This window comes from Primulina eburnea, chromosome 7, assembly GCF_022965805.1.
Source record: "Primulina eburnea isolate SZY01 chromosome 7, ASM2296580v1, whole genome shotgun sequence".
NCBI lineage: Eukaryota > Viridiplantae > Streptophyta > Magnoliopsida > Lamiales > Gesneriaceae > Primulina > Primulina eburnea.
In genome coordinates, this window is record NC_133107.1 from 5,008,407 (window position 1) to 5,033,200 (window position 24,794).

Consider the following 24,794-nt stretch of genomic DNA (forward strand, 5'->3'; position numbering starts at 1 on the left):
TTGTGTCATTGGCACGTATGTACATAAATTGTAATACACAAAAGAAATCAAGCAACTTCGTCGCTCGTTCTTCATAACTGCCAGTGCTTTCAGGGGCGGATCTAAGATTTCGACACTGAGGACCGCTTACAAAAGACAAACAAAAATTTAAAAGGGAAAAGACAAAAATTCTACGGATTACATTGAACAAAACATCAACCGTGCGTTTCTTAACAACGTACGGTTTTGATAATAACCGTCGCAATATAGCGACGGTTTTGACAATAACCGTCGCCGATCTAGATCGGATCTGGTTAAATCCGTCGCTATATACTAAAAATTTTTTTTAAATATTTTGGGGGGGACCGTGACCCCGTTCGCCCTACACTAAATCCGCCCCTGAGTGCTTTTGCTTTCAAAAATGGGTTCACAAGATTCTTTCTCTACCTGTAAAGCGCCATCGGTAAAAGGCCAAGCACTAGTGATTAGATCGCATGTAAAACTAGAAATTCCCCGTTGTTTCAGTTTGCTTAAAGTTTTCGTTTCTTCCGCTGGTTGATCATCTCATCTCCAAGGCTCTCGAGTTTATATATACGTGTGTGTGTGTGTATATATACTGGTTCGGCAGAAGTAGTGATGATATGGGTAATCTGTTTTCTGCGATTCGCAAGCGGAGCCGGACTGCCGGCGATAGGGTAGCCAGAAGAGGGGGATCGCAAAAGGGGAACTTAAGCTATGGATATATTCCTGATTACTACAAAACCCTTGATGAGGTTTTGATCACAATTCCTCCACTTCGTTTGTTTTTGTCATAGAATCAGCACTTTTATCATTAATCTTCTATTAGAACTTGGAAGTACTCACTACGTACAAATTCGATAAAATGTGTATCCATTCATCTTTTAGTACGTAGTGTCGATAATTCATTAGCAATACACATTTTTACGACGTTCTCAATCTCAATCATGGTATGATATTAACATGAGAAAATAATTTTTTTGGTCTACTATTTTGTCCTTTTTTTTTTGCTTTGGTCCATTATAACTTTTCAAAGTTCGTGTTTTATACACTAATTTTTAATTTTAATGTTGGTTAGTTTAGTGTGATCTAATTGTTGAAATGAAATCGGATAAACCAGAAATTTATTATGTCACATCAGCATTTTCGAGTGACAAAATAAGATTGAAAGCCAAAAAAACAATACATAGCTAGTGTTCATGAGACTGCAATTTGGATGCCACGATGTTCATCTCTAAAATACTCCCAACAGTACATATATATATCATGATAATAGAATCCCATAATATATCAAATATTGGTCATAATCTCGACAATGGTTTTACGTAATTAATTATCAGAGAAATGACAATATAAAATACTAAGTTTAAGTCCACGACCCAACATCAAACTCTCTAAGCTAAGAAATTTTTGTACCACTCTAGTGGAATTGACATTTTTTACTGTGTAGTTTGAGCGCATGGCCTTGTATTCATGCTTTGCACCACACTAGAACCAAACAAACAACTGTTGAGATCTTTATGGTATCATCCAGTGGTCCTATGGTTTTTCCTCTTCAAGCGAACATAATTAATGTTCGTTCAGTGATTGATCACTTATAGTTACTCTTGTTGTCACACTTCCCGTAGTCTCTGGTTCACAGCGTCAAGTTCTCGGCATCGATCTACTAAAGGACTCATAGAACCTGGTAACGACTTTCATGACATGGTTGTTTTAACATGCTAATATGCACAATTGAACAAGTCTTTTTTTTTGTCTGTTTTAAGTTCTGTCATTCACATTTGTATCTGGCTAGGTTTTACTTCATTAGTTGCTTTTGTATCTCTGTATCATATAACAAAATCTGAAGTTCAAACAGTGGACCAACATGGCTGTATATGACAACCAAGAACAATAGGCCGACACGGGTTTCTTAAATCTGTGATAATCGGGTTTGCAGGTCACTCAGGCCTTGAAAGAAGCGGGTCTCGAATCATCGAATCTGATTCTTGGAATCGATTTCACAAAGAGTAACGAATGGACAGGTCAGTAATCAATACACATACACCAATGTCTGAGACGACTCAGTTGGATTTTCACATATTGAAAGCTAACATATCAATCTGCTCATTGAAGGGACGAAATCATTCAACAACCGTAGCCTGCATGCAATTGGCGATATTCCTAATCCATATGAAAAAGCCATATCCATCATTGGCAAGACTTTAGCCCCATTTGATGAAGACAATTTGATTCCTTGTTTTGGTTTTGGGGATGGTTAGTTTGTTTAAATTAGATCATCATCATCATCATGATTAGTCATTACTGCTTTTCTGGATCTTGATTTTCAGAAGTGGCTAATTTGTTAGCAATTAAACGATGTAAATCTTTTTTTTTTGTTTGGCCTCTTTTTCGCCCAAGTATATAGACCGATGATCGAACTCTTTTTTGTCTGTAGCAACTACATATGATCATGAAGTGTTTAGCTTCCACAACAATAACTCTCCTTGCCATGGCTTTGAAGAAGTTTTAGCCTGCTACAGAAGAATAGTTCCACATCTGCAATTATCGGGTTAGTTTCTTTATATTATCTAATGATTTATTTTTACAAAGGCCACGGTTCTTATCTTTCATTATATGTGGTGGATTGTCATTAACTGGAAACCTTCATTAATTATTTCTTGCTATTTTTTCATGTTTCCGATGCTTATTTGTGTTGAAGGACCGACATCTTATGGACCAGTAATAGATGCTGCGGTAGACATAGTTGAAAGAAGTGGTGGAAGATACCATGTTTTAGTTATTATAGCAGATGGCCAGGTACTTTTTGACGAGCATCTCTTCTTCATTATGATACCAAAAATCTAGTTGAAGAGATGACATAATATATTGAAGTCCAAAACTTTTAGTTGAGAAAATAAAACATGATATTCCAGCTTGCCTTTCGGATGGATCTGTGGGTACAAACGAAACAAATCAAACCGAATAGCTTTAGACTTTGGCCGGCTCAAAGCTTGAAAACTGAATTATTTAGGGCTACAGCTTGGCTCGTATCAAAGTGAGAAAGTAAGTTCCATTTAGTCCTCTGATCGAACTTAAATATCAAGCTCTATTAAAGAAAAGTTGTGACAATGGCTAGAGCTTCTCAGCTAGTTTGATATATATTCAACTATAGACAGAGTAATGCTCGCAAACCATCAAAGACGATACTCAAGGCTCGTTGAGCTCGAGAATAAACTTGAATATGTTTGAGCTTGGCTTAATTTCGATATTTTCACATACAAACTGAGTAATATTCATATCATCCTGATACTCACGGGAAATTTAGGGTCCGATCCACGCAAGCGTCACTAATCCAGACACGGGCTTCAAAATTACCCTGGGCCTGAAATCACAAATAAGACCGTTAGGAGGGGGCCAGGAGGGTGTCCTGGCGTAGCCCCTCCGACGCTCAAGTCAGAGACTGAGGATACATGGGGGGAGCAGCTAAGGGTGCTGCTGAAAACAATATAGTGAATCCTATATTATACGCTCAAACCTGGTATTTATAGGAGAACACCTGGGCTTGTCATAGGCCCTTCACCTGTGGGCCTTAGATATGGGCCTGGAGTTTGGGCCAGATCTGGATGGGCTCATTCTTGGGGTATCACCAGTCTCCCCCTCCCGAGTCGAACTGAATCGTAGGTTCGAAGTTCGATTAATTGTGTTGTCCTCGAGTTACCGGGTGCGAGTTGGGTATTTTTCCCCGGATGTTCAGTAGTCTCCACAAGTTAATCCTCTCTCACTTCATTCTCATTTCCTCCTCAAAATTTGTTTTGCTTCTCCCCAACACATCTCCCTTGCTAGCACCACGCCTAACACCCTCGCCTACCCTTCCCAGCTTGCGCCTTCTCGCCCTTCGCTCCATCTGCAACGCACCTTGGCCCAGCACACTCTCGCCCATCACTGCCGTTGCTCTCGCCCCGCCCTCTCTTTTGCCGAGTGCTCGCCTTACTCCGCTTCGCCCCTTCGCCCAAGCCCTCTCCCTCGCCTCAACATGCTCGCCTCCCCTCCCCATAGCAGCCTCGCCTACCCTTCCCAGCTCAGCACACCCTCGCCATCACTGCCCTTGCTCTCGCCCCGCCCTCTCTCTTGCTGAGTGCTCGCCTTACTCCGCTTCGCCCCTTCGCCCAAGCCCTCTCCCTCGCCTCAACATGCTCGCCTCCCCTCCCCATAGCAGCCTCGCCTACCCTTCCTAGCTCAGCACACCCTCGCCCATCACTGCCCATCGATCCCCGTAAACTCTGCTCCCCCAACAACTTTCGCTATCGACTAACCAAACTTTTCTTTTTTTCTCCCAAACTCTGTTCCTCTGCTAGGCGATGCCTTAGCAGGAAAAAAATTTTATTCTCCTCCTCCACTCTGCTTCTCTGCTAGGCGACGCCATAGCAGGAAAATAACAATTCACCACCTCCACCCTCTAACTCCTCTGCTAAGCCGGGTCTTAGCAGGAAAATAAAAACTCAACCTCTCCATCCTCCAACTCCTCTGCTAGGTGACGCCATAGCAGGAAGATAAAATTCAACGCGCCCACCCTCTAACTCCTCTGCTAGGCGATGTCTTAGCAGGAAAATAAAATTCAACGCGCCCACCCTCTAACTCCTCTGCTAGGCGATGCCTTAGCAGGAAAATAAAATCAACACCTCCACCATCTAACTCCTCTACTAGGTGAGACCTTAGCAGGAAAATAAAGATTTCAACACCTCCACCCTCTAACTCCTCTACTAGGTGAGACCTTAGCAGGAAAATAAAGATTTCAACACCTCCACCCTCTAACTCCTCTGCTAGGTTACACCTAAGCAGGAAAATAAAGAATCAACGTCTCCACCCTCTAACTCCTCTGCTAGGTGAGACCTTAGCAGGAAAATAAAGATTTCAACACCTCCACCCTCTAACTCCTCTGCTAGGTGAGACCTTAGCAGGAAAATAAATATTCAACATCTCCGCCCTCTAACTCTTCTACTAGGCGATACCTTAGCAGGAAAGTAAAGATTCAACACCTCCATCCTCTAACTCCTCTGCTAGGTGATCTCCATCCTCTAACTCCTCTGCTAGGTGATACCTTAGCAGGAAAATAAAAATTCAACACCCCCGCCCTCTAACTCCTCTGCTAGGCGATGCCTTAGTAGGAAAGTAAAGATTCAACACCTCCATCCTCTAACTCCTCTGCTAGGTGATACCTTAGCAGGAAAATAAAAATTCAACACCCCCGCCCTCTAACTCCTCTGCTAGGTGATACCCTAGCAGGAAAATAAAGATTCAACACATCCACCCTCTAACTCCTCTGCTAGGCGATGCCTTAGCAGGAAAGTAAAGATTCAACACCTCCATCCTCTAACTCCTCTGCTAGGTGATACCTTAGCAGGAAAATAAAATTCTTCTCATCCTCACATACAACAACATCCACGAACTTAATAGAATAACTTGACTTTATTAAATTTCAACTGATAACATAAGACAAATTCAGAAACGAAATACAGAAAAATTCAAGTCAAGATCAATATTCTCTATGGTGGTAAGCGTTCCCGAGCCTCTTTAGAGCATTTCCCGGTGCATTCTCCAACTTTCATCTCTGCTCCTCTTGTACCTCAACAGGACAAAGTTACCCACTTCTTCCTTTCCCAATCATGTTAAGCTCCACACGTGATCTTTTTCCCTCCCCCCTCACTACCCCTTCATAACACCGACACGCGACTTTTTGGTCCCCGCACAAGACTCCAACTCCTTTTCCCACAGGAAACTTAAGCTTCTGATGATAAGTGGAAGCTACGGCTCTGAAATCCTTCAGGGCTGGCCGTCCTAGAATTCCATTATACGCTAAAAAAGTATCCACCACGGTGAACGCTATCATCTTTGTTATCCGCCGAGGATCAGTTCCCAAGGATAGGGGAAGCACAATCTGACCCAAAGGTGGGATGACGTGTCCTGCAAACCCATACAGCGGGGTGGAGACCGGCTCAAACTCAAATCCTTCCACCTTCATCTGATCCAACGTGCTCTTGAACAAGACGTTCACGGAGCTTCCATTATCAACAAATATCTTTGCCACATCATAATTGGCAATGGTGGTCGTTACCACCAAGGCATCGTTATGTGGAGTCACAACGCTTCGGAGGTCTTCCGGCCCAAAGCTGATGACGGGGTCTTGTGGTAAGCCTGCACCCCTAGATATCTCAAAGTTCTCCAACCTTCTCCCATGTGCCTTCCGAGCTCGCCCACAGTCTCCATCAGTAGCATCCTCCGAGATCATATGAATCATTTCTCTCGTAGGGTGGTTATCCTCATTCATTCCCCTCCTCGGTTCCACGAGCTCCTGAGGGACATCTTGACATCGACCTTCCCCTCTCTGCTCACCCATCCTCTGATTTATCCATGGAGGGCCTTGACCACGCCTAAGGGGCGAGCGAGACCTTTGTCGACTCCTGAATAAGGATCCTTCTCGTCTATCCCGTGAAGGCAATCTAGCACTGCACCCAACCCTTCGCGACTTCTCCCACCTCCCCGCGGGCTCCCTCACCTCCATCACTCCGTCCCGACTCCTATCTAGGGGAACATGGGATGAGAATTGTCTTCTACTACTAGTTCTGTCTTCCTCTCTTTCCCCCGCACCCCTCTTCCTTCCTCCTTTCTCCGCTCCTTCAACCATACTTCCTCCGGGCCGTCTCTCCATCCTTCTGTACCATTGGGCATCTTCCAAGTTTACATATTTCTCAGCTCGAGCCAACAGATCATCATAGCTCAACGGAGGTTTCTTGACCAGCGACTTGAAAAACTCTCCTCCCCTCAGTCCTTGTGTGAAGGCACTTATCATGATGTCCGAGGTAGCCGTTGGTATCTCCAACGCCGCATTGTTAAAACGCTGGACAAATTCTCGCAAAGTCTCGGCCTCTTGCTGTTTCATCACGAACAAGCTCAAATAATTTTTCTGATGTCGCTTACTACTGGCGAATCTGTGCAAGAAAGCCGTAGCAAAATCCTCAAAAGACTATATCGAGTTAGGCTGCAGGGTATTAAACCATTGCTGGGCAGACCCCACCAACGTGCCCAAAAACGCCCTGCACCTGACTCCATCCGAGTATTGGTGCAACAGAGCCGCATTCTCGAATCTTCCCAAGTGTTCCTCGGGGTCAAAATGTCCATCATATTCTCCAACGTTTGATTGTCGGAAATTCGGAGGAAGCCTTTCTTCTAAAATGGGCAGTGAAAAAGGACTTCCTCTCTTGGGTGCCGGCTCTCTGCTTCCCAACTACTGCCTCAACATCCGTATTTCCTTCCACATCTCTCCTATCTCACTAATCTCCCCACTTTGGTGGGGCTGTGTCTCTTCAACTCTGCTCTGGTGGCCCTCAGCATCTTCCTCTCGCTCCTGGCGAGTGGCCTGCTCTTCAGCAAAAATAGACTCTTGATTCCTCTTCATTGCCTCATCCACTCTCCGAGTGATAAATTGACCCAACTGCTCTAGGGTCAAGTTCCCCACATTTTCATTAGGACGGGGTTGCTCGACCATGTTCTCTTGACGAGGTTGTTCTGTTCTCGCCTCCTGATGGGGTTGTTCCTGCCTCGCCTCAACATGAGACGGTTCGGGTCCCCTCTGAGGACGCGATGACGCTGAGTTAACTCTTCTGCTTCCTCTCCTGCCTACCATCTCTACGTCTCAACTCAAACTTCCCACAGACGGCGCCAAGTGATACTCACGAGAAATTTAGGGTCCGATCCACGCAAGCGTCACTAATCCAGACACGGGCTTCAAAATTACCCTGGGCCTGAAATCACAAATAAGACCGTTAGGAGGGGGTCAGGAGGGTGTCCTGGCGTAGCCCTTCCGACGCTCAAGTCAGAGACTGAGAATATATGGGGGGAGCAGCTAAGGGTGCTGCTGAAAACAATATAGTGAATCCTATATTATACGCTCAAACCTGGTATTTATAGGAGAACACCTGAGCTTGTCATGGGCCCTTCACCTGTGGGCCTTAGATATGGGCCTGGAGTTTGGGCCAGATCTGGATGGGCTCATCCTTGGGGTATCACATCCTAAAAAGCTTGTAGGCTAACTTGAATCATCAATGCCATTAGTCTGTCCCCACCTCTCCTCGTCTCTTTTCTTGTATATTTATTTGGGAACACATGTTCGATTTTGAAATCTTTATTTGATGAACCCACTAACTCAATCAAACGAAATTGCTTTGTCTCATCAAGGTTACAAGAAGTCTAGACACAAGTGATGGAAAACTCAGTCCTCAGGAAGAGAAAACCATAAACTCTATAGTCGATGCAAGGTACAAAAAGAAATCCCACTTCTCTGCTTTCTTATTAATTCAGTACATCCTGTCATTCCCCATATTTTATCTTATTCATTTGGAATGTCCTCGATGCAAGTTTCATGTCATAGGAGTTAAAGGGCTGCCAACTTCTTACATTTTATAAATGGCTCTGAGCAAGGAACTGACTCTATTTGCATGTCAAAACTTATTGAAATATGCTGTTTATAATTTGCAACGCTTGCTAGGTCTGAAACTATCAAGAACATTTGTTCGTTATTCTTTTTCTTTTTTTATCAGAAAGCATCCTCTCTCCATTGTTCTTGTTGGTGTTGGCGACGGACCCTGGGATGACATGAAAACATTTGATGATAAGCTCCCTACTCATGGATTCGACAATTTTCAGGTAAGCTATTAGTTGCAAGTTCCATAATGGCTCTAATATTGGGCTCTCATTGTAAGGTATATATAGGATCTGACACGATTCCAAAGTTGCTAGACTTATAGTTACACTGACCCTTCAAGAAGTAATATTCACTTTTCTGCCATTAACTTTTTGCAGTTTGTTAATTTTACTGCAATTATGGAAAAGACTACCTCATCCTCTGAAAAAGAGGCTGCATTTGCTCTTGCTGCACTTATGGAGATACCCATCCAATACAAAGCAGCTATGGCATTTCGTTTACTAGGGTATAGTGCTCTCCAAATTAAGGATGAAAGCTTGTTCACGGTGGCACACCTGGAGAGGGCAAGCAAATATCCGCATCCCCTCAATTTTTTTTAAAAATAATCTAGTTTTATAAGTACTCTTGCCACCTAAAAAAATGTGATCCCCCCCACTGTCACAGATTCAAATTCAAGAATATTGATGAAATGCTAATGGTGCAAATAACAAAAATGACTAAGCTTATACAATATATACAAGTGTTACCTTCTGTACTGACAAGTTTATCTCTTCTCCTTTCATGGTTTACCACAGCCACGTAACTGGTGAAGCAAAGAAAATAAATCCTAAGCCACCACCAGTGGAAAATACTGGTGTGGCTAGGCTTCCAGCTCGACAGCCCAGCAAAACTTCAGCGGCTGCCCAAAATGATCGAAATCAGGTATGCATCATTTTTGCTTGTGTGGAATCATAGGATGTTTGAGTCCAAGAGTTGGCTAGTTCACATCTGACAAACAGAATGATTTACAGAGTAAATTTGGATCAATACACTATGTCCTAATCCAACCTTCCCAGTCAACCTGAGAACGGATGCTGATATGTAGCACTTATTAAACATAGTTCTATAGTTGGTCCTTGACCTTGATTAATGTAGACTCTAAAATCCTTCCCAATTCGTTCATCATTGTTTCAGGAACCTATTAACGTCATTGATAACCAGAATTTCGCTCAATCTATTGCAAATGAACTTTAATAAGTAATTAAAGTGCTTATGGAATTCTACTCACCTTCCTCTTGATGCTGGGAAAGTCGTATTTCTTGACTTAAGCTTTACTTAATTTTAATTATACAAATTTTGTTTGATTTCGTAGGCCTGCCCAATTTGCTTAACCAATAGGAAAGACTTGGCCTTTGGCTGCGGACATATGGTGAGATCCAAAAAGGACAATGTTTCACTTTAGCAAAGTTATGCTAGATTCAAAATCTCTATTAATGAAAGCTTTTAATTGCAGACCTGCAGAGAATGCAGCACAAAATTGTCAAATTGTCCCATTTGTCGTCAACATATCACAAGTCGGATCAGGATATATACTTAATCGTCACCTCTTCAGGCAGAGGGTCCTGATGCCCTTCTGCAAAGATTTGGTGCTTGAACTGTGTTTTTACGTATCAAGGAACAGTAACACATTGTATTTTCGGGTTGCAACCTTTTCACATTTGATTTTTTGTATTATGTAAATAGTAATACTATATGATATATCTCCATTGAAATTTTTTTTGGGTAACACAAGTATACGGGCTTTTGCCTGACTAATCCTAGGAGAGATAGTCGGGTGGTATGTTTTAGTTCTGATTTAGGAACTCATGGCTGAATGTAAAAAATTTACATACTTTGTACACATGCATATATAGTATGCTTGCTTTCGACCAAGTTGTATCACACAATCTTGTTTTAACCAGGAAAGTACACATGCAAATGACTTCCATTTACAGTATTCCTGTCATATGCCATTTTAGAATGGAAAATTGCGAATAACATCAGCAGAAGTGCTAAACTGATGCATTGACACATTACAGTTTAATTTAGAGTGAGTTTTTTTAAACGAACATCAAGTACTAATTGGAAACACACTTCTTCAAGCATATGCACACAAAACTTCAAGTGTGATGACTGGAAAACCTATCTGAAACAAAATATTTGATGTGCCCAACAAAAATTTATGCTAAAAGGGGAATATAATCACTCATCTTTAACCCAAATATGTCAATACCAACGACAACACGAACCTCTTAGCAGTCTTGAGGTTGCAGAGGCTGCACCGTTTTTGCCTCAAATTTCAAACATCACACTGCTATTGGTCGAATTTGCTGGAGAATAGTTCTCCAGATGAAAATGAATGTTTAGCCTTGAGAAATGAATCATTGATCATCCACCTAACAACGAAATATTTTTGGTGTTAAATGAGCCATCAAATGTATGCCAATGCATTATCATATCCATACCAGCCAGTGTATGCTCCATCTTTATCTATGGTAGTATGTCCATTTCAAGAGAATCGATTGAGAAAAGTTCCCATTAAAGCAGCCAGTGTCAAAGGTGCATGAAAAATGAGAGATCTAAACCACTTCATTTCCAACAACCAGTACCAAGCGTGTGCAGATGACGAGCAAACTATAGCATCCAATATCAAATTGTTAAATGTCCCACATTGGTTAGATAATTAACCTTTGAGTGGTATATATGGAATTGGACAATCCTCCCCCCTTGAGCTAGCTTTTGGGGTTGAGTTAGGTCCAAGTTCCAATCTTAACATGGTATCAGAGCCCGGGTTTCACCGTTATGTGTTGGACTGCCTATAATTGGCCACCCGTTCTGCCCATAATTGGGTCATTTGTAAACTCCACGCTCCAGATGTTCATTCATGGGCGTGAGAGGGGTGTGTTAAATGTCCCACATCGGTTAGATAATTAACCAACACAAATGTGTCAACTTTATCAACCGTAGACAAAACTTCTCATTTAGTCACTTCATTCAAACATTTACATACCACATTGTGGGGCTAATATCCGCTTACCAACAAAAATTAAAATAACTGAAAATAGATGAAACCACAAATTGCTCGGGCAGAACTAACATTAATAATTCCTTCATCTCTCGTTGCTAAGATCTTCTTGGGAACCACGAAGTTGCTCAGAGTCTACTTTTGCTTTTCTTGAACTTCAGACCCTATTTGCTTCGGGACTGATTGAATTCTCACGTATGGGTTTCTTGTCAGCGTCTCCCCTTTTAAAGCAGCCACATATCTATCATTTGTATTCTCTTTTCTCTTCAGTTCCCCAAGGAACTCTGCCAGCCGCTCTTGATTAACTTTACCCATCATCTGGCCAACCACACAGTCGTATTGTTTTGGCATTTGCATTAATGCAAATTACAGTAATAATCAACAAGATGGTGATTAAAAAAAAGAACTACAGAGGAGATAACAATTAATCACATGTTTCGTACATTCGCACCATGTTTAATCTAGGTAATAGTTGATTATTCAAGGAATCTAATGCAAAATGAAAAGATCTATTGAATGTCCTCACCTCTTTAATTTGGTTAAACTGCATCTTCTTCTCTTGATTAATACGTATAGGCTATAGCTTCTATTTACAAACTGTTGTAAACAGTCGAAATAAGACACCAAAACTATAAAGAACGAATATCCAGATGCTTGTATATTACAAACCATACAATAGAACTTCACAGGCTACAATCGGCAACAAAATCATGATTCTAAAAAGCTAGCAACAGAAGATAAAATTAACCGGTTTCCAAATCATTTAGGAACTTATAAATCCAGAAAAAAGAACAAGCTCGTCATTTTACAAGCAATGACTGTTCAAGGAACGATCTTTGTACGTCTAAAGCGGGTTCGGTTAACTACTCTGAGCAGGTCAATTCATGGAATCAGTAGAGATCACATCTAAAAATCCAGGTAAAGACAAACTGTTTTGGCATAATTTACAGTTTGATAATTGCGATAAAGTTTTTACACCAAAAGGCGTTAACACTACTCTTTCAATATACGGTCAGAAAACGAATAACCGATCGAATTGAAATAAGGAACAATAGACTGAAAAGGGGATTGAGGGGATCGCGAGGAAGCAGAGCAGTTACCACGGAATCCGGTCGGGCTGAGTTCCGAAGCTTGGCTTCGAGTTCAGGGTTGCTCGAATTGGTGAACTGCATAACGCAATAGCCAATAACTCCCGGAACGACGCCGCACACGGTGGCGAATGCGAAGAAGAAGGGCCTGGAATCTCTCGTCTTCGTCACTAGCCATCTCCACGTTTGACTCTTCTCCCACAGTAGCGACATTTTCCTCTTGGTTTTCCTACTTTGGGAAAATGGAGGATATTTTTATTTAAAAAAGTAAATCTCTTCCGAGAATATTTTATATTATTGATCTAGTCATTGGACAAAGTTGTAATTTTATTTAAAAAAATTTAAATAAATCAGCTTTTTCAAGTATTTTTATTAAAAAAGAGTTGAGAATTTTTTTAAAAAAAATTAATTAGAAACAAAACCCAAAAAAAAAATTCTGATTAAAAAAAATTCTTTTACATGGTTTTATAAAATCATTTTTTAACCAAACACTATAATTTTTTAAAAAAAGATTTTTTTTTCATAAAATGTGTTTAACTCGTTAGTTTTTCCTAGCAAAGACATCTCTTACCCTAACATAAAAATAGTGTTTCATGCTATTTTGATGATGGATTTCCTTCAACGGAAACTCTGCAACAATTTAGCACAAATGATTTTTTTTTTTGGAAACAAAAAATAATAAAAAACTGAGAAATAATAAAATAAAAAAATAAAAAGAAAAATGACAAAAAGCTCGACCCGCTCACTTTAAATTTTTTTTAAAAAAAGAGTGGATCGAACTCTCGAGCCACTCTTCTTAAAATAAAAAATGAGTGGGTCGAGCTCTCGACCCACTCACTTTAAAATTTAAAAAAAAAAAAAGATTGGGTCGAAACTTTTCACAAAAGCTCCACCCACTCATCTCGACCCACATAGGTCGCAATTATCAATAAAATATAATATTAATTATTTCAAATATAATTATAATTATATCACTAAATTTTAAAAATACATATTTGATAATTAATAAGAAAAAAATTAAATAAATCAAATAAAAAAGAATATTCTGAGAATATTTTTTTTAGTAAGATTTGAAGTAGATGTGTTGGAGATGAATATTGTATTTGGTACAGAAACTGCGCTATTTTATAATAGAGTTGTTCTAAAATTGAGTTTTGGGTTGGATATGATCTTAAGTCATTTCTCTGCATTTTTTATTACATCTTTCTTCTACAGTTTCAACAGGCAAACAAGCACACCACTTTCATAAGTTTTTCTGAATCGTTTTTGTTTGATGTTATGGCATTTTCCAGTTTTTTGTTGAATATTTTTAAATGAAATCATATTTATACTTGAAAGGAAAAATAATCTTAGAGTCTAAGATACAACTTGTTCCTTGAAATAAACCTTTCTTTAAATTTAACTTTCTTATTGATAAGATTGCACGAGACATTGAATTAATGTTTTGTCTTTTTAGATATTATATTTACGATAAAGAATTTTATGATATGATATTATTGATTTAAAAAGAGGTTGATTCTAATAAAAATCTTAATTTCAATATCTTGTAGATTTTCTTGTGAGATGCGGAGAATTATAAATAAGAGAAACAAGCCAATGAAAGACACACCTTCTTTGATTTATCACTCTCGTGGCTTTGACTCTTCGCTTGGAAGTTTTTTACGGTTGCTTACTAGTGCACTTTTGCACGTCGTGATCTTTAGGAGAAAAAAATTCACAAGGACATTGTTGATTTAAAGAGTGATGTTGCACGTGTTGCCGTGATTGTTGGAGACATCTACAGACAACACACATGCAAATGTTGGCTGAAGATCAAGTTTTGCTGCTCCAAATTTTGGCATCATGTTTTTGCTTTCTTGAATACGTTTTAGAGTTAGTTGTTTTAGAAAGCATGTTATTTTCTCAACGTGTTGAGAAAATTGATTTTCATTAAAATCAATAGTGCTTGGTTTTTGTAAACTGAAAGTTATTTTCTTTTGATTATTTTGTCATGAGGCACCACGCAAGTATTTGTGCACAATTAATTATGAGTTATTTTAGATTAAGCTATTTATATGTGTTATATTATTCCGCTACATGTTGTGCTAAGTATTACGACATTTGAAACAACATTTAAATTTGATACACACAAATTCTCATATACTCTTTATAATTTATGTCAAACAAAATATACTCAATACAAACAATATTGTTTTGATTGATTTTTAGTTCTTAGGGTCTGATTTTCGATTTATGTTGACTTTTTACATTTTTTTCAGTTCATGTGGACTGTTTTAGACTGAATTTTAGTTATTGTGGACTGGTTTCGAATAATTTTTAGTTCATACCTACTTAGGTCGACTGAGTTTTACTGAATTTTAATTCATATGGACTGATTTCGACTTACCTCACTTCATGTCGATCGATGTGACTACCTTATAGTTCATGTGAACTAGTTTTCCACTTGTTTTCAAGATTTGTAGTAGTGTAGTGATAAAAGTTCCTAAGAAGCACATGTTTGTGTTAAAAACTTGGTGGAACAATTACAAACATCTCTCTTTGTTTTAATTTTCTTTTAAAAAAAACAAACAAACTATCAGCTGAGATTATTTGATCAAATTTTTTTAAAAAAATAAATTTTTTGAAAAAACATGAATTTGGGTGTAATAATTATCTCTTTTGAGGAAATATTCGAACAGTGACGGTTAATTAGGTATAGTTTAAATTTTTGAGTTATATTGTTACCACAAACTATAGTTTTTTTTAATAAAACGTAACTCAAAATTTTAGAGTGTAGCAACTAGCTTTTGGTAAAGTAGTTAAGTTCGATCCTATAATTGATATCAGAGTCAATGCAACATGTTTGATTCTCATTTATTGCAAGAAGTTTAATCATTGAGATTGATATTGCTGGGGTACAATAATTGTCTCTGCTTGGTAGAACAATCAAAACATGATGCTTGAGCCGTTGTACATATTAAAATAATTGAGTTGCACGGTTACAACCATATGTAATATTTAGTAAAACAACAAGGTTTTAATTCTACAAATAGTCATTGTGAAAGACCAAATTATCCTTAAGTTGAGACTATTTGACCAAAAAAACCACAAGACTTTTTGACTGAAATAGAAACAAAAAGAGGCATATATTAAAGGTATATTTGGAGGTAAAAACTTGTGTGAGACGGTCTCACAGGTCGAATTTGAGAGACGGATATCTTATTTGAGTCATCCATGAAAAAATATAATTTTTTGAGTGGGTCTCATGTGAGACCGTCTCACGGATCATAATCTGTGAGACGGGTCAATCATATCCATATTCACAATAAAAAGTAATACTCTTAGCATAAAAAGTAATACTTTTTCATGGATGACCCAAATAAGAGACTCGTTTCACAAATACGACCCGTGAGACCGTTTCACACAAGTTTTTGCCTAATTTTTTATGCTTAGAGTATTAATTTTTATTGTGAATATGGGTAGGGTTGACCCGTCTCACAGATTAGTATCCGTGAGCCGGTCTCACATGATACCAACTCATATTTGGAAGAGCTTATAATTATTTTGAAGTGATTCTTTAGAGACTATAAATAAGTGAATATGATGCAAAAGTATAGAGTGTTCGAAAATAAAAGTGAAACATTGTTACAACCTAAATTTTGAGTGTTGGAGAAAATTTGGTTCCAAACATAATTTTTCGTAAAATAACAACAATATCCTTAAAATATATAACATTTATCTATTTCAATTATCTAAATCTGTGTGCTGACACCATCACAATGTTTTTATATACTTATTATTACATTTTGAATATTTTGTATCAAAATTATTTTATTTTTATAATATAAATGATTGAAAATTTATAAATACTTCCACCCAACTAAAACGAGAAAATACTTCCCACAAACTCTTGTAACACTCCTAAAATGCCTCACTTGTACTTATTCTTCTGGCTTGTTTTGAGGCCCAATATGGGGAACAACCGTATTGGGCTGCCCGATCGATGAGTCGTATATATACTCTCTAGTCAAGCCCAAATAAGAAAAGGCCCGAAGTGTTTTAGTTTCTACTTTAATTATTTGTTATATAAAAAATCTTGATTAAAAATGTATCACATATATAAATAAAACTGTATATTTTACTATTTTAAGAAATGGCCCGAAGTGAAAAATGTATATTTTACTATTTTAAGTAATAAAACTGTAACCATTGGATTTCAAGACACGGAGTGGATCCTCTGTGAAAATATGTTGGTACCAATGATTTTAAGATGATGAAATGTAATTCTTACTTCGCGCTAGATTATCTTACGTAAAATTATATTTTATATTGAAATTTAATAGTATATATCTTAGTGATATTTCTGGAAAAACTAATTTATTTCCCAAAACAACTCTTTCTACTTTATGGCTTTTATGATTATCTGTTTATATCATAAATAATTATAAAAAAAGTTGAATTTTAAGAGACATCAAGGATTTAATCTAGAATTAATGAAATTATTTTTTAAGATTTTAAATTTTATTTTTGTGTGATTAACATTCCAAATGAAATTTAAGAAAATATAGTTTGGATTCTGATTTTTTTTTGTTATTTTATCGTTGTCATTTGATTTGTTTCTTAAGTTCCCCCAATCCTAATAGAATTCCAAGAAGTTTGGCATCAAATTATTCAACTAAAATAATATGTCTGATTATGTTTCCAAAGTGTTAAGTGCAAATTCTTGTTGATAATTGCTTTTAATTTTCTTTTTTCTAAAAATATTATTATAATGAAGAGTAGGTCTCTTGTAAGACGATCTCACGAATCTTTATATGTGAGACGAGTCAACCCTATCGATATCCACAATAAAAAGTAATACTCTTAGCATAAAAAGTAATACTTTTTCACAGATAACTCAAATAAGATATTTGTCTCACAAAATACGATCTATGAGACCGTCTCACACAAATGTTTGTCTATAATGAATTATGTACTCAGACATTTTAAAATTATATTTGACTAATTAAGTTCTTTTCCTTTTAGACAGGGGGGTATATTTGTAAGCCATACTGGCCCTCTTATGCTATACTTGAGACATTCCTTACGGATTCCGAATGATAAATTTATATGTTTTACCTGATATAAATATCGACTCCATAAAATGTGATAATTCTCTAAATTCATGAAAGCACCTCATACGATCAAATACATTTCACTTTATTAAAAACTATAATTGATAGTAGCAGTGTAACTCCAATCTTTCAAATCATGATACAATATATCAAACACTACGTATTGATCGTTCTCCCAACATATATAATTGTTACACTCCAACACTCTCGGGCTAAACAGGGACGAAAAAGAATCTTATGCTCATGCACAGATAAAGATGGAATTGATTACGAGTTAAGGATAATGAACAAAAAAATATACACTTTTTAACTTTAGCGATCATTATATATGTATATATGTATATAAAAGAGAATACGAAGAAAGAGATCTAATAATATGTCGATACATAGCGAGTTGCAAGAACGAGTAGAGAGTATCCAATGAGCACTTGCATGTGTGTGAGGTTGGGATTCACGAAATTAAAACCTGCATGCATGCATGGGAATACGTGCCAAAGGTTAGGACATGATCATCAAAATCAACGACCCAAATACCTCAATTACCCGCATATTAACTCGTATAATTGTGTGCAAGGCTGTAAAAATAACTATTAATGTTGCATGTTAATGGAGGATTTGTGGTTCTTTTGCATGTAATTAATTATTATGACACTGTGAATCTTCAAGAGCTTTTGGTGGCAGACTGATTGGTCTAGCTTTAAGTACTGGTCCTTGCTCACGTAAAGTTAGAAGCTTCATCGATATTTGAACACATGGGAGTGCGTTTTCTCGTAAAAATGTTTGATTCCCATGTTCCTAATCACGCTTTTGCCTTTATTTTTTCATCATCACATCCAGTATGCAATGTAGAATTAAGCTAGCTTTAAAGCCTTTAACGTTAACATCCCCGAGCCCTGCAACTAAAAAAGGTTGTCTTCTATTGTTGCACCACAGCCCTAAAATACCGGTACCTCCCCATTTCTTGACTTCTTTTGTGCTTAGCAGATAAAAATAAAAGACTATATTATACAGTACTTATAATTAACAATGTGATCACATCATTCTTCCACCAATTAGCGATACGAAAGATTGATAAATGGTTTTATCATCGTCACGCTCTCGGATTGAAACCATTTTCGAAAATGAAGGTAGATTAGGTTTCGCGCGCTGTATTTCCGAATTCTGAGTGAGTTGTCTGTGTATTCAAGTGGAAGTTAAAAATAAAAATAAAGTTGCAAGATTGCACCTGATTGCTTAGGTGATACCTAAGGAATATATATATGGAAGTGTAAAGTATAAAAAAGGGCATGAAAGTTAGATACTCTTTGTCCGCTTTCCCCCAGATAAATTCTTGGTCCTATATACCTAGAGTTACTTTTTCTCTTGCATATTGCATTTAGTGATGAACACCATAATTTTAACGAGAGTGGTGATCTTGTTCTTATATTTCCAAAAGTAAAATTCGTATACATTAAATTTACGAAAGGGTTTTGTTATTTAAATTAAATAGAACCATTGTAAATTGAGTGCACAGTAAACGGTGGTCTTGCATGTATATATCTTCTTGCTTTTTAATCCTCACCGGCTCATTATTTTCTTTTCTGTTTTATAATGATGGGGACTAACCAAGAACAACTAACGGAAAAAGCTTTGGTCCAAGAAGATTGTCTCAATTAAGTGCGGCATCATTACATAATGACTCTACAAAGAATGAAAACGACCCACGAGCTAGGATGCTCTATAACTTTAATTGTTTCTCTTTTCTGAAAAAAAGGGAAAAAAAAAACCCTCCTTCTCCTTTCAAATTTAATTTCAAGTTCATTAAACATAGATGGACTATTGAAAGCACTGAAAGACGATATTATATATATAATAAATGAAATGAAATGCAATTCAATGAAGTCGAGTGTTTGCGACGATCTCTAACAAAAGTTATTTCTGGATTTTCCTTCAGAAATCATACATCGGAGAACTCTTGAGTTTTGAATGTTGATACAGTATTGACACCAATATGCTAGACATAATTTGTCATATAACCTAACTTATGAGGATCAAATAATGGAAGAAAAAAGAAGCCGTTCTTGTTTGGCCAACTGCTATGGTTAAGATGGAGAAAGTGAACATATATATATATATATATATATATATATATATATATATATATATATATATTCATGGTACAAAATCTTGTAACAAATTAGAGGATCATGGCATTCATAGTTGCATTAATGATAGTTAAGCAAACAAACTTTCAACTCCTTCTAGTGTTAAGCATTACACTAAATTAAGTACTTGCGGTTAACAGGTAATTGACTGTAACTGTTGTAATGAGGACGTATTCATGAATCACCCGAATGGCGAGTTTCGGCCTTGTGTTGTCACCCCTCCAGCACTGATGGCCTGGTGGTTCATTCTCTCCACCATGTGCCGTGGAGAAGGGCGACTTTCGAGCTTTCCCGTGTTGAATTTCTTCTCCCTCAGCGCTTGATCGCTAGATAAATCAGGCTTTGCTTCATAGATATCTCCCACTGGACCTATATCACTCCCTTTATCAATCGACAATAGTGGTGCAATATGAATTTGGGTATCATTAATACATGAGGCAGCAGCTGTACCCAATTCTTGGAGCCTCAAGTCGTCAGCCCAAACTAAAGGGCTCTTCCCATTGCTGTTACTGTATTGAATAGGCCTCTTTTTGGTCAAGAAACTATTATCGTTGTTGTTGCTACTCGGGATGAATGAGTCAATGGAAGACGATCTCTCCATGGTTGGATGATGAAGCTGTTGTTCCAGTTGATGATCAGTGGTTCCATATATGTTGAGGTCTTGAAGAGTAGGGAAATTCACCGGCTGCCAGAAGTCTTTCATGGCGGAGGTTTCAGTGCCAATGGGCGGCAGCTTGCTGAAGCTCCCGCTAGCAGTAGCGGCCGACGCCATGTTCTCACCTGCTAGAGTTTGGCATGCTTTTTCGAGGATAGCCTGCATGTATTTCCCTTGAGCCTCAATTCTCAACTGCAGGTGTTTTTGCACCTGTAATTATCAGCGTCCAAATAATTTTTTTCCTCTTAGCAATATTTAAATAAATATCATTAAAAACAATATAATATTTTCAGTCACCTCCAATTGTTCATGGAGTCTTCTGTTCACCTCCATTTGCATCCTATAATTGCATGAATGATGGATTTAGGCAAATTATGTAAAAGAAACCCATATATTTTTCATTTTACAAATCTCCAAAACATTATTAGAGCATATCATTCCAGTGGGATCGAAATGATAATATATTGAACGTACTCGTTCATGCTGCGGCCAAGCATTCCAGACGACGAACCGATATTGTTTCGTTGAAGTTCTATCGCAGAAGCTGATCAATCAAGTAAATAATTAAAATAAGAATAATTATTATATTTAAAGGAATAGGAAAACATGTACAGTTAATGTGTGCGCGTATGCAGCCACTTAGTCTCTCACCATCTTTCATTGAATGATCATTGAATTCCTTGTGAGGTTGCTTTCCCAGCCTGAATTTCTGGGGCGTAAAAAAAAACAAGAAACTTAGATATACTCATAACCCTAAACCATAAACGATATAATTCAGAGTCAGAAATGAAATTTTTATAATTAAGGAAACAAATTAAAAATAAATGAGTCTAAACCTGAAGATGGCTCTTGAGATGATAAAGAGTTAGACCCTTGACCCCCATAACTCTCATGATGGTCTTCGGCGTTGCCTCTGAATAATTAATTACAAAGGAAAACAAGAAACAAATCATTAAGAAAGAGCATGATTAAGATAACAAACATGATACTCGGAAAGAATACATATATCATCAAACCTATTTTATTACATATACCAATGAAATATATATATATACATACTATCAGGGCCACCAAGCTGAGTAACAGCATCGACAAATCGTTCATGAAGTTCGACAGTCCACCGGAGGCGAGGCTTTGGATCGGTAGTGAGAACAAGCCCCGAGTCACCTTGAACGCACATGGGACGCTCGTGAGCGTTAATCATGTTCGAGGGTTTCTTCGGATGGAACATTCTCTTTAAGGCACGCACGCACACTCACAAAGACCCTCTCTCTCTCTCTCTCTGTGTGTGTGTCTGCTGCAATGGAATAAGAAGAGATTCAAGAATAAATACAGTAAGGGAGATATATAGAGAGAGAGGGAGAGAAATTTAGGATGGGAAGAAGTTTTGAATGGGGAGAAAAGAGGTTGGGTTTCTCAAATAGAATGCATCAAGCACAAGTTAGACCTAAAGAAGAAAAAAGCGAAAGTAAAGAAAATTTGTATTTATTCAGCCCACCAGCCATCTTTATCAGTCAAGAATTCAAACCCGTTACACAATTTGTTTTATTTTTATTACTTTGCAAATTTAAAGAGACACCATATATTGCCGGAGATATAAAAATGAGTCCATGCATTAACTTGTTCTTTTTTCTATTTTTGTTATCTAGCTTGTCGAAATTGAATCTTAATCATATAGATTCACTTCTTTTTATGTTTTTACTCATATTTCATCGAAGCGCTGACGTAACACCGAAAAATTAGTAACGGCACTCCAACAAAATAGATGGAAAATTCAACAAAAAACAAAGTTACATTAATAATATCCATTTTCGACAAGTTGACAAAAACATAAAATGAGACAACTTATCCGTGCAGGCGATGCGCGCCTACACAAATTGTCTGTACAGTGTCTGCATGGGTAAGGTCGAATGAATGACAATGCATCCAATGAGGTATGTTATTTGTACAGTACCTTTTGTTTATCACGAAAAGAGAATATGTCATTATAATTGTATGGCCAAAAAATTCAATTAAATTAAACCGTGAATGAAGCTTTTTTGGGTAATTTTAATGTGCAGCAGAGTGGGGCTTTTGCATGCAATGATGATAATGTGCAATTGGATGTCACACTTTAAGCTTCAGATGTAGTACTGATTTAGATGTCCAGATCAAAGTTTCGTGCAGTATTGCATTATATTGTATATTTATAAAATTAAAGCATGGTTCTTTCGTGGTACGACCCCTTTTCAGCTTCTTTTATTATCATTGCATTAAATTAATAACCAACAACATCGATCTGCTTTTATGTCAGGAAAATTTGCTCCCGATAGTTTCGGAAACCATTCATGCCGAAATTATTGAGATTCAATTTATAAATCAAATAATGATAAATGGTTAAGTGTAGGTTTCTTTATGAGACGGTCTCATGAATCTTTATCCGTGAGACGGGTTAACCCGGTCCACATGCATCTACAATAAAAATATGATATTTTTGACGTAAAATTAATATGTTTTAATGGGTCAAGTCGGGTTTGAGACATGTCTCTCAAAATTGACTCGTGAGATATTCTCATTGGAGTTTTTGTGAATGATTAAATGGTTGAAAATATGTTTTTTTTAAACAAGAAAAAAACACATTCTTTGTATTAATTTATTTATCTGATCAGAGTACATCTAATTTCAAATTTTCAACTTATTGAATAAAATTAAGGGAAATTGTATTTTTATTCATTACATGTTTGTTTATTTGTAATTTTGATAATTTATGTTATCGAGTTTTGGTTTTGGTCTCATATCATCCGATTTTTTTGCAATAGTCATTTCTTTGTTCGGATCGTTCGAGTGTTGATATATCACTACAAAGATCAGAGACACTTCGGAAAAAGGAATAAATTTGCCAAAAAAAAATTAAATTTAAGGGACTAAACTGAAATTTGATGATAAATAATTCAAAAATTGCAAAGAAACAAATATACAAGATCAAAAATTGTAATTTTCTTAAAATTATTTTGGTGAACGAATTCTAATAAATTATTTTTAAAAAATCAACTAGCTAACATAATTTTAATTAGGGATAATATTTTTTTGGTCCAATAAATTTTATCTTTTTATTTTTGGTCCACTAACTTTTCCAGTATTTGATCTTGGTACAATAAATTTTGAATTTCGGGTACTTTAGTCCTGTTTATCACCGAAATATTGAATTTTCGCAAGAAACGCTGATTTGATGTTGGCTAAAGCACATTTGGTATCACGGTCGTTAATTTTTTTTAGTGAAATTCATATAACTTGTAAATTTTTCTTGATTTATTTAATTTTATATTATGTTAAGTTGCTTCCAAATAAATTGATTTACATCCAAAATCAACAAATCACTATTTTTTTTGTCACAACACCTTTGACCATCGTCTAGTCAGCATTTTCGGACAAAAATCAAATATTCTAGTAGTTGATTGACCAAATAACCGAAATTCAGAAGTTATATTGTATTAAAACTACAAATTAAAAAGTTAGTAGACCAATGCAAAAAAAAAAAAAACGAATTACTGACAAAAAATTTTATGTTTCCCTTTCAGTTAAATTAAAATAGTTTACATCAATATAAAAATATAAGGCTGCAAGGAATTGTTAAATGAAAATAAAATATATGGTCAATATATAGCAAAAGCTAGCTAGTGAGAGAGGAGCATCAACGCATAAAGCGCAGGCCCGGTTTCTTTTTTGGTTCTAAAGCTTGATATCTCGAGTGCTTTTGTGGAATGGAAGATTGTCCTCTCAGCCATATGTGTTTCGTCTCTTCTCCTTCTTCCTACTCTTAGCTCACTTCAATTATATATATTTTTTTAAAGGCGACTTTGGTCATTTTTTTTTTTGTTTTTATTATCTAAATCATCAAACATTACTATTTTTTAATCTTTATTTTGTGTGATAATGATATCACGATGACTTGATTCCAACATCGAGTTCACATGTGCAATGTGCAATATCACATCAACACTCACAATAAAAAATGACGAAAATCGTCAAACTTTACTATTATTTTGATATGTTTCCATTTTTATTATTATTAACAACTGTTAATCATATTGTTTATATTTTTTAGGAATCTAGATGGGTACACGAAGACTACATTAATGATAAACAAGAACAGTTACTCTAGTTAATCTGTATGACCGAGTTTGTTGTTTTACTAAAAGTTATAGTTAGTGGTAATTGTGCAACTCAAATTTTTTAAGTCGTACAACTGCACAGTTCGATTGCTCTCTCAACAAGAACAATTATTTCACTTCAACGATTTATCTCCCAATAATTGCATTCATTGCGATAAATAA

General features: G+C 36.9%; 3 protein-coding genes across 6 annotated transcripts; 1 reads left to right on the forward strand and 2 right to left on the reverse strand.

Annotated features, from left to right (window-relative positions):
- The first annotated feature begins 387 nt into the window (after positions 1 to 387).
- Positions 388 to 10,428, forward strand: LOC140836847 (E3 ubiquitin-protein ligase RGLG4-like). Of its 2 annotated transcripts, none has more exons than XM_073202696.1 (11): positions 388 to 752; positions 1,937 to 2,021; positions 2,113 to 2,253; positions 2,435 to 2,548; positions 2,699 to 2,796; positions 8,212 to 8,291; positions 8,574 to 8,679; positions 8,836 to 8,963; positions 9,253 to 9,379; positions 9,810 to 9,866; positions 9,951 to 10,428. In XM_073202696.1, the coding sequence occupies exons 1-11, from the start codon at positions 621 to 623 to the stop codon at positions 10,032 to 10,034; spliced, it is 1,152 nt and encodes a 383-aa protein (XP_073058797.1). In that variant the 5' UTR covers positions 388 to 620; the 3' UTR covers positions 10,035 to 10,428. The 2 variants fall into 2 exon arrangements, with proteins under 2 accessions (XP_073058797.1, XP_073058798.1); XM_073202697.1 differs by having other exon boundaries at positions 2,113 to 2,193.
- Positions 10,429 to 11,428: 1,000 nt separating this feature from the next.
- Positions 11,429 to 12,851, reverse strand: LOC140836848 (uncharacterized). The gene is made up of 2 exons (XM_073202698.1): positions 12,602 to 12,851; positions 11,429 to 11,819 (listed from the first exon to the last, which is right to left on the reverse strand). The coding sequence occupies exons 1-2, from the start codon at positions 12,800 to 12,802 to the stop codon at positions 11,637 to 11,639; spliced, it is 384 nt and encodes a 127-aa protein (XP_073058799.1). The 5' UTR covers positions 12,803 to 12,851; the 3' UTR covers positions 11,429 to 11,636.
- Positions 12,852 to 19,812: 6,961 nt separating this feature from the next.
- On the reverse strand, positions 19,813 to 21,911 carry LOC140836850 (myb family transcription factor IPN2). 3 transcript variants are annotated; one of them, XM_073202701.1, is made up of 7 exons: positions 21,541 to 21,910; positions 21,318 to 21,394; positions 21,133 to 21,190; positions 20,956 to 21,025; positions 20,779 to 20,821; positions 20,277 to 20,691; positions 19,813 to 20,195 (listed from the first exon to the last, which is right to left on the reverse strand). In XM_073202701.1, exons 1-7 carry the CDS (start codon positions 21,710 to 21,712, stop codon positions 20,008 to 20,010), a joined length of 1,023 nt encoding a protein of 340 aa, XP_073058802.1. In that variant the 5' UTR covers positions 21,713 to 21,910; the 3' UTR covers positions 19,813 to 20,007. The 3 variants fall into 3 exon arrangements, with proteins under 3 accessions (XP_073058802.1, XP_073058801.1, XP_073058800.1); XM_073202700.1 differs by having other exon boundaries at positions 19,813 to 20,673; positions 21,541 to 21,911; XM_073202699.1 differs by having other exon boundaries at positions 19,813 to 20,691; positions 21,541 to 21,909.
- Between the last annotated feature and the right edge of the window lie 2,883 nt (positions 21,912 to 24,794).